Source organism: Microchirus variegatus, assembly GCF_963457635.1.
Source record: "Microchirus variegatus genome assembly, chromosome: 9".
NCBI lineage: Eukaryota > Metazoa > Chordata > Actinopteri > Pleuronectiformes > Soleidae > Microchirus > Microchirus variegatus.
In genome coordinates, this window is record NC_139810.1 from 2,960,218 (window position 1) to 2,972,717 (window position 12,500).

The 12,500-nt window shown below is 45.7% G+C and overlaps 1 protein-coding gene across 1 annotated transcript in view; it reads right to left on the minus strand.

Annotated features, from left to right (window-relative positions):
* Positions 1-12,023, minus strand: part of magixa (MAGI family member, X-linked a) — a gene marked incomplete at both ends in the record, with an annotated part of 12,828 nt that extends 805 nt beyond the window's left edge. Inside the window, 20 exons of the mRNA XM_083894986.1 lie at positions 323-414; positions 1,936-2,074; positions 2,154-2,300; positions 2,383-2,459; positions 2,539-2,733; positions 4,207-4,488; positions 4,630-4,824; positions 4,918-4,978; positions 5,079-5,685; positions 5,772-5,943; positions 6,076-6,163; positions 6,247-6,416; positions 8,864-9,031; positions 9,458-9,528; positions 9,632-9,827; positions 9,958-10,131; positions 10,219-10,338; positions 10,425-10,541; positions 10,758-10,995; positions 11,982-12,023. Of these exons, the coding sequence (XP_083751112.1) occupies positions 323-414; positions 1,936-2,074; positions 2,154-2,300; positions 2,383-2,459; positions 2,539-2,733; positions 4,207-4,488; positions 4,630-4,824; positions 4,918-4,978; positions 5,079-5,685; positions 5,772-5,943; positions 6,076-6,163; positions 6,247-6,416; positions 8,864-9,031; positions 9,458-9,528; positions 9,632-9,827; positions 9,958-10,131; positions 10,219-10,338; positions 10,425-10,541; positions 10,758-10,995; positions 11,982-12,023 (3,351 nt within the window). The remainder of the gene's footprint in view (positions 1-322; positions 415-1,935; positions 2,075-2,153; positions 2,301-2,382; positions 2,460-2,538; positions 2,734-4,206; positions 4,489-4,629; positions 4,825-4,917; positions 4,979-5,078; positions 5,686-5,771; positions 5,944-6,075; positions 6,164-6,246; positions 6,417-8,863; positions 9,032-9,457; positions 9,529-9,631; positions 9,828-9,957; positions 10,132-10,218; positions 10,339-10,424; positions 10,542-10,757; positions 10,996-11,981) is intronic.
* Positions 12,024-12,500: the final 477 nt, after the last annotated feature.

Sequence of the window (12,500 nt, forward strand, 5' to 3'; positions counted from 1 at the left end):
GCATTGAGAGGATGGTGGATATGGAGTAATATGTTTGATTAAAAGAAGTTCATTAACATAACAACATTATCATGTTTACACCTTAATTAACATTTCTAGTCAATAATTAATATTATTAATTCAGTGGACTGTGTATAAAATGCACATACGTTATAATGAATGTGTTTATTATGAGCACAACATATGGACGTTGACGTCATTTACATAAACAGAGATGTAAATAATGAGGTAAACACTGATGGAAACATCGATGGAAACAGCTGTGACGTAAATGATGAGGAGCGATGGACAGATGAGACGGAAGGTTCTTTTTTTTTTTTACCGACCGCGAGTTTTCAGTTCGTCCAATCACGTAGAAACACGGTTCACCCTGTTTGGAGTTTGTCATACAGAGAGAGAGGCTGGACAGCTCCACTGAGGAGGAGGAGGAGGAGGAGGAGGAGGAGGAGGAGGAGGAGGAGGAAGGGCAGTAAAGCAGCAAGACAGACAGGAAAAAGACAAAGTAGAAACAGATAAAGTCAAACAGCAGAAAAGACAAAGATCCCACGCTGACAAGATGAGTCATCAACGGCTGAAGCTTTTAGGGGTGTGGAAAAAAAAAACGATACAGGGAAATATCTCAATATTTAGTGCGGCGATGTTATACCGCTTTAGAGACACCAAGCATATATTGTTTTTAATATATATATTTTTAACTGATGTTACAAATAAACATTCAACTTTGTATGGATTAGCATAAAAAAATCAATGTTTCAGTCCACTAGATGATTTAAATATCGTGATAATATTGTATCATGACTTAAATGTTGTGATAATATTCTATCATGACTTAAATGTTGTGATAATATCGTATTGTGAAAATATCGTAGTGATAATATCGTATTGTAACTTAATTATTGTGATTATATCGTATTGTGACATGAATATTGTGATAATATCATATTGAGACTTAAATATCGTGATAATATCGTATTGTGACTTAAATATCGTGATAATATCATATTGTGATTATACTGTATTGTGACTTAAATATCGTGATAATATATTGTGACTTAAATATCGTGATAATATCGTATTGTGACTTAAATATCGTGATAATATCGTATTGTGACTTGAATATTGTGATAATATCGTATTGTGACTTAAATATCGTGATAATATCGTATTGTGACTTGAATATTGTGATAATATCGTATTGTGACTTGAATATCGTGATAATATCGTATTGTGACTTGAATATCGTGATAATATCGTATTGTGACTTAAATATTGTGATAATATCGTATTGTGACTTGAATATCGTGATAATATCGTATTGTGACTTGAATATCGTGATAATATCGTATTGTGATATAAATATCTTGATAATATTGTATTGTGACTTGAATATCGTGATAATATTGCATTGAGTCTTAAATATTGTGGTAATATTGTATTGTGACTTAAATATCGTGATAATATCGTATTGTGACTTGAATATTGTGATAATATCGTATTGTGACTTAAATATCGTGATAATATCGTATTGTGACTTGAATATTGTGATAATATCGTATTGTGACTTGAATATCGTGATAATATCGTATTGTGACTTAAATATTGTGATAATATCGTATTGTGACTTGAATATCGTGATAATATCGTATTGTGACTTAAATATCGTGATAATATTGTATTGTGACTTGAATATCGTGATAATATTGCATTGAGTCTTAAATATTGTGGTAATATTGTATTGTGACTTAAATATCGTGATAATATCGTGTTGTGGTGTCTCTGACGTTTCAGTCCTCTTTGACTGAGTTGAACCAGGAAGTGACATCATGCTTCACTCATGTAAACACGTGTTTGTGTTTACATGTATGTCCAGCAGGGGTCCCTCACTGTGGACTGTGTGTGTGTGTGTGTGTGTGTGTGTGTGTGTGTGTGTCTCACCGTAGTCGGGGACGTAACCATTTCCTTTCTTGAGGACGAGGTGAATGCGATGTCCTCCTCGTCTGATCTGCTCCACAGCCTGACTGTGAGTCATCCCCACTGTGCTGTCCCCGTTGATGTCCACCAGCTGATCAGACACCTGTCCACACAGGAGACACCTGTCGTCATGACCACGCCCACTCTCTGTCACCTGTTAAAGTGTGTGTGTGTGTGTGTACCTGTATCTTGTTGCTGCGTTGGGCCGGCCCCCCCTCCATCAGACCCAGCACATACAGGCCCATGTTGTACTCACTGCCTCCCCTCAGGGAGAAACCAAACCCTGTTGGACCTCGATCCAGATCCACACTGTAGAACTGAGCCTGGTCCTGCCACACACACACACAGTGTAATACTACAGTACTGCTGCCACTACTGATAATAAGTTTACTGAGTAAATGTGACACTGACCTTTGACCTTCCTCTGGATCCTTTGATCAGTCGACTGTCGATGTCCAGATCTGCTGCTTCTGTCTGAGAGGAGGAGTCTGAGGAGACGAGGAGGAGACAAGGTCAGAACAGGAATCTGTCACACCTGTCGTGCACCTGTGTGTGTGTGTGTCGTACAGCGTCTGGGTGTGACGCTCAGCCTCAGCGTGTTTCCCGCCCTCCTCAGAATCTGGGCCAGGTCTCGGTGTTGTAAGCCGCCGGTCGGCCGGTTCTCCACGGCGTCCAGCTGGTCGCCAGGCTGGATCTGTCCGCTGCGAGCCGCCGGGCTGCCGCGACGCACCGTCACGAACCGGTGAGACATCAGTGAGGACGCTGCAAAGACACGGGGGGAGCGGAGCCACAGCATCATCGTACAGCAAACACTCCCGTAACCATGGCAACATTTTAAACCACGGGGACACAGGAGTTTACCCTAACACACACACACACAACCTTACCATAACAAGTTAATAACGAACACTAACTTTAACCTAACCACACATCTGCAGACACACACACACACACATTAACAGGTACAGGCCAAGGCTCCGCCCACATATTTGAGTTTAGTAAACCCGTTGCTATGGAGACGCCTGATGTACACATGTCTCCACAGGACCCTGAGACTTTTATTTTGAAATCTCAGAGGATTGTTTTCTGTCACTCTGCAACAACAACCTGCTTCCTGTGGGTCACGTGACCACCTGTGAACACAGGTCACATGATTCTTTAATCAGCTGTAACAGTTTGTCCTTCACAATTATAATGTGTGTGAGTGTGTGTGTGTGTGTGTGTGTGTGTGTGTGTGTGTGTGTGGGGGTTAATCCACCACTGGAAATAATCCCCCAAAAATATCATGAGAGTCGGAGTGAAACCAGCTGGTACTGAACACACACACACACACACACACACACACACACACACAGGCTCAGTGAGGTGGAACTATGCAGACATTCCTGAGAGCTGATAACCACTGAGGAGGAGGAGGAAAGAGGAGGAGAGGTGGAAGAAAGAAGGACTTTTTTTTTTTGTAAAGCAATCACAATATTCTGTAAATTTTAAAAAACAACAACATTTCTAATGTTTCAAAATGTGTGAAACATACATTTCTTGTATATTAATAACAGGTGTGACCACAAGGTGGCAGCAGCAGTAAGTGTTGACGTGTGTTTCTCATCAGCTGAAGTTTGTAAACCACAGTGAAGTTAGTCTGACGTTGGAGGATATCTGTCACAAACCAACTTCACTGACAGCTGATTTTCATTTAAAATAATAATCACAACATTGAATACGTCACAGCAGCAATTTGTAACATCTCTGAACTGATACGGATATTATGTCAATATTATTTAATTATAATGAATTATTATTTATTTAAATATTATTTAAATAATAACACACACACAGACAAACACAGCGACTTACGTTTTGAGTCTTTAACATTTCTCAGAAGTGAGTGCAGTCGCTCCAACATGATGAACAAACTACACACAACTACGACCTGACACACACTCACACACACACAGACACACACACACGGAGGTTGACTGTGTCTCTCAGAGTGGACGAGCGAGACTGAGTATGAGCTGTGGAGAGGGAGAGGGTCAGCTTGAGGGGGGTGTGGCTTAACAGTGGTGGGAGGGAACTGAAGCTCCAGTGTACACAGTGTGTGTGTGTTCAGCTCAGGTGCTGCTGAAACCACAGACTCAGTGTAACAGCGCCCCCCACAGGCTGCCATGACCCTGACTGTTATTGATCAGTTTATTACTCATTAATAAGGAATTAGCTGCTGATTCATTCACTCACCACCGCTGCTCACTTCCTGAGAGGCGATGACAAATCCAAAGCCTTCCCCCGGCCTCCTCCTGAGCTCCACCTCCACCTTTGCTCCGCCCCTCCCGTCCTTGGTTACTGCTCCCAGGGCTCCTCCCCCTCTGTTTGGAGGCGGTCCTCCGGCGCTCTCCTGAACTCCCAGCAGATCGCGCGGCTCCAGCGTCAACGTCACGGGAACCGAGTCCAGGAAACTGGTGCTCTGGATCAGCGCGGATGCCGACGGCCCGTTAGCCGTCTGAGGAGGGGGCGGGGCCACTGCGAAACAAGGAGGAGTCACGGTACAACGTAAACACACTTCACGTCACAACGGGCATCGTTAGCTTCAGTCGCACCAGTTTAAATATTTAAAATTGAGCTTGTTAGCTTAGCATTAGCGCCAGGAGAGATGTTACTCACCTTGTTGGGCCCCGGGGCTCGGTGGGTGGGGGCCCCCCTGAGAAGAGTCTGGGGCTAAACCTGCCTGACTGAGAGCAGGAACGACAGCAGAGGAGGACGAGGAAGGCAAGTCAGAAGAAGAGGGTGTGGTCTGACCCTGAGGAGAGGGGAGGGGCTTGTAGAGGTTGGGGGTGACGACTGGAGAGGAGGCGGGGCCTGGAGAAGGAAGAGGAGAACATGTTCTCAGTGTGAAAACAAAAAACAGATGTTTGCACAGCTGTGGAGAATCAGGGTCATGTGACCTCATACCTCTGTAGACCAGCAGCACCACCTCGCCCTGTTTGGTGTGTTCCTGCAGGATCCTCTGCACCTGAGGAGGAAACATCTTCATCACATCATCCCCTCCATCTACAGGGAGTAGAAAGACTCCAAATCCCAGCATGCATTGGCCGATGAACAGTAAGTTGTACCTGGGAGAAGCTGAGACTCTGAACGTCTGCTCCGTTGATCTTCACGATAGCGTCCCCTGGCTGCAGTGACGGACACTGTCTCCGGTCCCACACTCGCCTCACCACGGCCAGCTGCCCCCCCTGACCCCCCGCTGTCACGCTGAACCCAAGCCCCGCCCCCTCACTACGTCCCAAAGCTACCGGCACCAGCTCCCCACCAGGGGGCGACGCCGGTGAAGCTGCCCCCGGCAGCAGCACCAGACCTGAGGTTCCGTGGGAGGCGGAGGGAGCTTGGTGATTGGCCGGACACCCGTTAAAGCCGCAGGGCGCGACGTCTCTGGGCGGAGTCGGGGCGAGCGTGGTCTGGGGCATCGGTGGCCGCTGCACGGGCGCTCCCGGAGGCGTGGACGAGGAGGCGGGGTTGTTCGCGGTGGAGGCGGAGTTCTGGGGGAAGCCGGTCTCGGGCCGAGAGAGCGGCAGTTTGGTGAGAGCAGAGGACGAGGATGTGAGCGGCAGCGTGGACGTGGACGTGGACACGTCGCTCTCTGACGACTTTGAGCTCTGACGGAGGAGGAGGGAGGAGGAGAGGGCGGGGAGTGTGCTGCTGCTGTAGCCAATCAGCGACGACCTGTGCGGAGAAGGGGGAGGGGACAGAAAACATGTTTGGTAATGTGGCAGAAAGTTGCTAATGCTAATGCTAATGCTAATGCTGACCTGCGAGTGCCGGCATTGGACGGACCGCCATCAGAGTCGCTGTGATTGGCTACTGTCCTGTTAGGGGGCGGAGTCACCCCCAATGGAGGGTCAGAGGACGTGGGAGTGGGCGGATCTGTAATCCCGTTTGTCATTGGCCGTGCGGCGTAAGAGGGCGGGGTTTGGCCAAGTCCTGCATTTGAGTGAAAAGGAGACACTGGATCAATGACTGACAGGTGATTGACAGGTGATTGACAGGTGATTGACAGGTGATTGACAGGTGATTGACAGGTGATTGGTAGATCAGGTGTGGCTGTAAACGGACCTGTCGTGTTGCCGTTGGCGTCCTGCGTGCAGCTGTAGGTCAGGTGTGTCTGCGCTCGAGTGTTGGACGCCTCGCTGGGCGTCTGAGGCTGTTGCAGGAGGAGGTCAAAGGTCAAACACAAGGTCAGCGACAAAAAAACAGAGCTGAGGTTAGAGGCGGAGTCACACACACCGTCTCCAGGTTCTGTTTGGGACAGCCATCTGGGTTGTAGAGCATGGGGTAACCTCGTCTCAGGACCACGTCCACGCTCTGACCCATCGGCACCGACTTCAACATGTCCACCACGTCTTTGTGAGATCGACCGAGGACACACTGGTCATTGATGAAGACCAGGATGTCCGCTGCATCCAACCAGACACATACGGGGTTACGTGAAGTGAAGATGTATTTGTAAACCACTCACTCTCCCACACCAAAGTCCAGAGACAAAATCAGTGATTTTAACATCACAAAGACACAGAAGTTGTTCATATTGACCTCAGTGACACAAAGTGACCACTCGAGGTAGCAGTAGACCAGCAGCTCCTGTGTCCCACTGGGCTAAAATCCCTGATTTTCTCTATGGACTTTGGTGTGGGAGAGTGAGCGGTTTACAAACTTCAAAAGTCAGTCTAAAAAGTCTTTAAATGTTCATGTTTATTTTCAGCTCAACGGTTTTTCCATTTCTCAGATTCTTGTTGAACAGATTTCTGAAACTTTCCCAGGAGATTTACTGTGTGTGTGTGTGTGTGTGTGTGTGTGTGTGTGTGTGTGTGTGTGTGTGTGTGTGTGTGTGTGTTACATTCCTGACTATTTAGCCTCATCACATGTGAGCAGGTCTAACTGTGGGAGAGAAGGGAGAAAAGGCTCTGTGTGTGTGTGTGTGTGGACACCAGGTGGCGCTCAAAGATCAGCCTCATCATTGACCACACCTGGTTACAGCAGTAAACATTAGAAACAACAGAGTTCACTGTGATGAAGAACTAACTCAACTGTTAGTCAGTAACTGAGTAAGTGAGTTATTAACTAGTTATTAAGTAATAATAACTCAAAGATTTAACGTTATAAAGCAGCAATAAGACGGTTAAAATCTGTAAGTCAGGTAAAAAGACGTCATTAAGTTTGAGTTTAGATACAAAGTATAAAGTAAACAGTTGTGAGTTAGTGTCAGTGGTTAAACAGTGGTGAGTTAGTGTCAGTGGTTAAACAGTGGTGAGTTAGTGTCAGTGGTTAAACAGTTAAACAGTGGTGGGTTAGTGTCAGTAGTTAAACAGTGGTGAGTTAGTGTCAGTAGTTAAACAGTGGTGGGTTAGTGTCAGTAGTTAAACAGTGGTGAGTTAGTGTCAGTAGTTAAACAGTTAAACAGTGGTGGGTTAGTGTCAGTAGTTAAACAGTGGTGAGTTAGTGTCAGTGGTTAAACAGTGGTGAGTTAGTGTCAGTGGTTAAACAGTAGTTAAACAGTGGTGGGTTAGTGTCAGTAGTTAAACAGTGGTGAGTTAGTGTCAGTGGTTAAACAGTAGTTAAACAGTGGTGGGTTAGTGTCAGTAGTTAAACAGTAGTTAAACAGTGGTGAGTTAGTGTCAGCAGTTAAACAGTGGTGAGTTAGTGTCAGTAGTTAAACAGTAGTTAAACAGTGGTGAGTTAGTGTCAGTGGTTAAACAGTGGTGAGTTAGTGTCAGTGGTTAAACAGTGGTGAGTTAGTGTCAGTGGTTAAACAGTGGTGAGTTAGTGTCAGTGGTTAAACAGTGGTGAGTTAGTGTCAGTGGTTAAACAGTGGTGAGTTAGTGTCAGTAGTTAAACAGTGGTGAGTTAGTGTCAGTGGTTAAACAGTGGTGAGTTAGTGTCAGTAGTTAAACAGTGGTTAGTTAGTGTCAGTGGTTAAACAGTGGTGAGTTCGTGTCAGTGGTTTAACAGTGGTGAGTTAGTGTCAGTGGTTAAACAGTGGTGAGTTAGTGTCAGTAGTTAAACAGTAGTTAAACAGTGGTGAGTTAGTGTCAGCAGTTAAACAGTGGTGAGTTAGTGTCAGTAGTTAAACAGTAGTTAAACAGTGGTGAGTTAGTGTCAGTGGTTAAACAGTGGTGAGTTAGTGTCAGTGGTTAAACAGTGGTGAGTTAGTGTCAGTAGTTAAACAGTAGTTAAACAGTGGTGAGTTAGTGTCAGCAGTTAAACAGTGGTGAGTTAGTGTCAGTAGTTAAACAGTAGTTAAACAGTGGTGAGTAAGTGTCAGTGGTTAAACAGTGGTGAGTTAGTGTCAGTGGTTTAACAGTGGTGAGTTAGTGTCAGTGGTTAAACAGTGGTGAGTTAGTGTCAGTGGTTAAACAGTGGTGAGTTAGTGTCAGTGGTTAAACAGTGGTGAGTTAGTGTCAGTAGTTAAACAGTGGTGAGTTAGTGTCAGTGATTAAACAGTGGTGAGTTAGTGTCAGTGGTTAAACAGTGGTGAGTTAGTGTCAGTGGTTAAACAGTGGTGAGTTAGTGTCAGTGGTTAAACAGTGGTGAGTTAGTGTCAGTGGTTAAACAGTGGTGAGTTAGTGTCAGTGGTTAAAAAGTGGTGAGTTAGTGTCAGTGGTTAAACAGTAGTGAGTTAGTGTTAGTGGTTAAACAGTTGTGAGTTAGTGTCAGTGGTTTAACAGTGGTGAGTTAGTGTCAGTGGTTAAACAGTGGTGAGTTAGTGTCAGTGGTTTAACAGTGGTGAGTTAGTGTCAGTGGTTAAACAGTGGTGAGTTAGTGTCAGTGGTTAAACAGTGGTGAGTTAGTGTCAGTGGTTAAACAGTGGTGAGTTAGTGTCAGTAGTGATGTCAGGGTGCAGTACCGGTGTTGAGGGCAGGGGGCCCTCCAGGTGTGACGCTGTAAACCTGCAGAAACTCTCGAGGTCGACTTCCTCCAACGATGTTAAAACCAAAACCTCGAGGACCTTTAGAAAGACGAGTGTGGATGGAGTAACCTCTGAGCTGAGAGGCCTGCTCTGTGAACTCTGGAACTGAGACAGGGACAGGGACAGGGACAGGGACAGAGACATGGACAGAGACAGAGACAGAGACAGAGACAGAGACAGGGACAGAGACAGAGACAGAGACAGGGACAGAGACAGAGACAGAGACATGGACAGAGACAGAGACAGAGACAGAGACAGAGACAGAGACAGGGACAGAGACAGAGACAGAGACAGAGACATGGACAGAGACAGGGACAGAGACAGGGACATGGACAGACAGTGAGGGAGAAGATCAGAAGCAGCTCTATGTTATTATGTGTCAGTGCTGCCCCCTGCTGGCTGCCGCAGGTTCAATGTAACACAATTTTCACATAAATAAATAATATATATATATTATATGTATAATGTAAATATAAAATATATAAATATGAATAATTAATATGAATAATTCAAATAAAGAATCTGACTTACGTTCAGTAGAAGAAGGCGTTTCTTTGTTCGGAGTTCGAGGATCAAACCAACTGGTCATCTTTAACTTATGACTGACACAGAGAGATGACATCATCAGTCAGAGTGAATCATGGGTAATGTGTTTGTGTACAGAAACTGTGATGACATCATCAAATGTGATTATCGGTTACTGACTCGATGTAGTACGCTTCTCCTGAGTCACTGAAGGCCAGCTCCCAGTTCTCAGGCAGCGGAGCTCCTCCTCTTCCTCTCCCGACTCCTCCCCTTCCTCTTCCTCCTCTTCCTCCCTCCTCCGTTCCCTCGCGACTCCCGAGCGTCGACTCCCACGAATGGCTCAGGGGCAGCGTGGTGGGCGGGGCTCCGGCTGAACCTGGTGATAAATGGTCACGGTTTCAGATTTGCTTCGGTTACGCCTGACAGTGGGCGTGTCCTACACCTGCTGATGGGGGCGTGGCCAAATACTCATAGAGAAACAATGGTAATAAATGACTGTAACTGACCAGAGGGGGCGCTGTCCTCCTCGCTGTTGTCTCCCTCCTCCACAGCCTTCTCCAGGTTACTCAGAGACTTGCTCCTCGTCCTGAAGTTCCTCAGCAGGTTCCGATGCTCCTGGTACGTGATTGGTGGACTCTCTGGGCCGATGTGGACGGGGCGGGGCGTCCCGTAGTAGTTCCCTGTGATTGGATGGAGACAATCGCTTTGAGGGTGTGGCCACGACACACGACGAGAGAAAGGAAAACCATGAAATTGACGTAGTGTACCTTTAAACTTGCCGCTCTCCAGCAGAGCTCCTGACTCCTCCAGAGAAAAGAACTCCTCGATGGAGACAAAGTTGTAGTCCACACCTGAGATCTCACCGTCCCGAGGCTGCCGGGTCGTACCTGCAGGGAGGACGCCGTGATGTCATCATCAGTGTGTGTGTGTGTGTGTGTGTGTGAGTGTGTGTGTGTGTGTGTGTGTGACGTACAGGGAACAGCGCGCAGGTACAGGTTCTCTCTGATCAGCTGTTGGAGTTGACTGTCCATGGATCCTGGAGTGAAACATTTGCTGAGATACAACCTGAGGTCCTTACAGAGGGATGAGCCTGACACACACACACACACACACACAGGAAGTGATGTCATCAGCACCAGATGATTTAACAGATTTTTTTTTTACGTCACATCTTCAAACGACTCATTCAGTCTCTTCACTTTGAATCGACTTGTCAATAATTTCGGCCAATCGCAGCCTCCTCACGAGAGGGAGGAGTCACGTGACTCCTCCCTCTCGTGAGTCACGTGACCACACGTCCTCTGACCTGGTGACACCGTCTTGATTCTGATTGGATGAGGACAAGAGTTGAGGACTCCTCTGACGTCACCGAGGGTCATCCCTAACACGGGCGTGCCACCGATCTCCAGGATGACGTCGCCCACTGTGGCTCCGCCTCCAGGGGCTGCTGTGACAAAAGGGAACTCGCCATAGTCGGCCCCGCCCCCTATGGCCAGACCCAACTCTCCTGATCCCCCGCCCAGTGGAACGAAGCTCTCCTGCACCTGAAGAGTGAGAGAGTTGTTAGTGTTTGTTTGTATGTGTTTATTTGTTTGTGTTTGTGTGTGTTTGTTTGTGTGTTTGTCCGTGTTTGTTTGTCTGTTTGTTTGTATTTGTTTGTGTGTGTGTTTGTTTGTCTGTGTTTGTGTGTGTGTTTATTTGTTTGTGTTTGTGTGTTTGTGTGTTTGTCTGTTTGTGTGTTTGTTTGTGTGTTTGTCTGTGTTTGTTTCTTTGTCTGTGTTGTTTGTATTTGTTTGTCTGTGTTTGTGCGTTTGTATGTGTCTGTTTGTTTGTATGTATTTGTCTGTTTGTTTTTGTGTGTGTGTGTTTGTTTGTCTGTGTTTGTGTGTTTGTTTCTTTGTCTGTGTTTGTATTTGTTTGTATGTATTTGTGTTTGTATGTGTGTTGTTTGTATTTGTTTGTCTGTGTTTGTTTGTTTGTGTGTGTTTGTATGTGTCTGTTTGTTTGTATGTATTTGTGTGTGTGTTTGTTTTTGTGTGTGTGCGTTTGTTTGTTTGTCTGTGTTTGTTTGTTTGTGTGTGTTTGTTTCTTTGTCTGTGTTGTTTGTATGTATTTGTGTTTGTTTGTATGTATTTGTGTGTTTGCTTATATGTATTTGTGTGTGTTTGTTTGTCTGTGTTTATGTTTGTTTGTTTGTTTGTGTGTTTGTCTGTGTTGTTTGTATTTGTTTGTTTGTATGTATTTGTGTTTGTATGTGTGTGTTTGTTTGTATGTATTTGTGTGTGTTTGTTTGTGTTTGTTTTTGTGTGTGTTTGCTTGTATGTATTTGTGTGTGTGTGTTTGTTTGTTTGAGTATGCATGTGTGTTTGTGTGTGTTTGCTTGTGTTTGGTTGTGTGTGTTTGTTTGTGTGTTTGTTTGTCTGTCTTTGTGTGTGTTTGGTTGTGTGTGTTTGTATGTTTGTGTGTGTTTGTTTGTATGTGTGTTTGTATGTTTGTGTGTTTGTGTTGCAGATGAAACACGTGTCGTTACCTTGGAGCGCCAGTGCAGCTTCTTCACCGTGGCTTTAGACATGGCGGCTGAGCTGCAGACAGGAAGAGACGACAACAACAACAACAAGGTGACGACTTTAGTCGACATATGATGTCACATCATGTGATGTCATCACAGGGGAACACCCCTCACACCCTCAACAATGAAACAAGGCCCCTTTCCTCGTTTCCTACATCGCTCCTTGATTCCTTGGAATGCTACACTGTCTCCTAGCAACAGTGAAGCGCTGAATCAGCTGAACGACATACAGAGAGGAGTCAGTGAACAGACGGAGAACCACAGGGAGCCACACACACACACACACACACACACACACGCTGTGAGCGCCCCCTGCTGCTGAGAACCAGCCTGACACACAGACTTTTCCAACAGGAAACTGAAGTTTGTAAACCACTCACTCTCCCACACCAAAGTCCATAGAGAAAATCAGTGATTTTAACATCACAGCACACAGGAGTTGTTGATCCACTGCTGCCTCCATCACTAAGTTCAAATGTC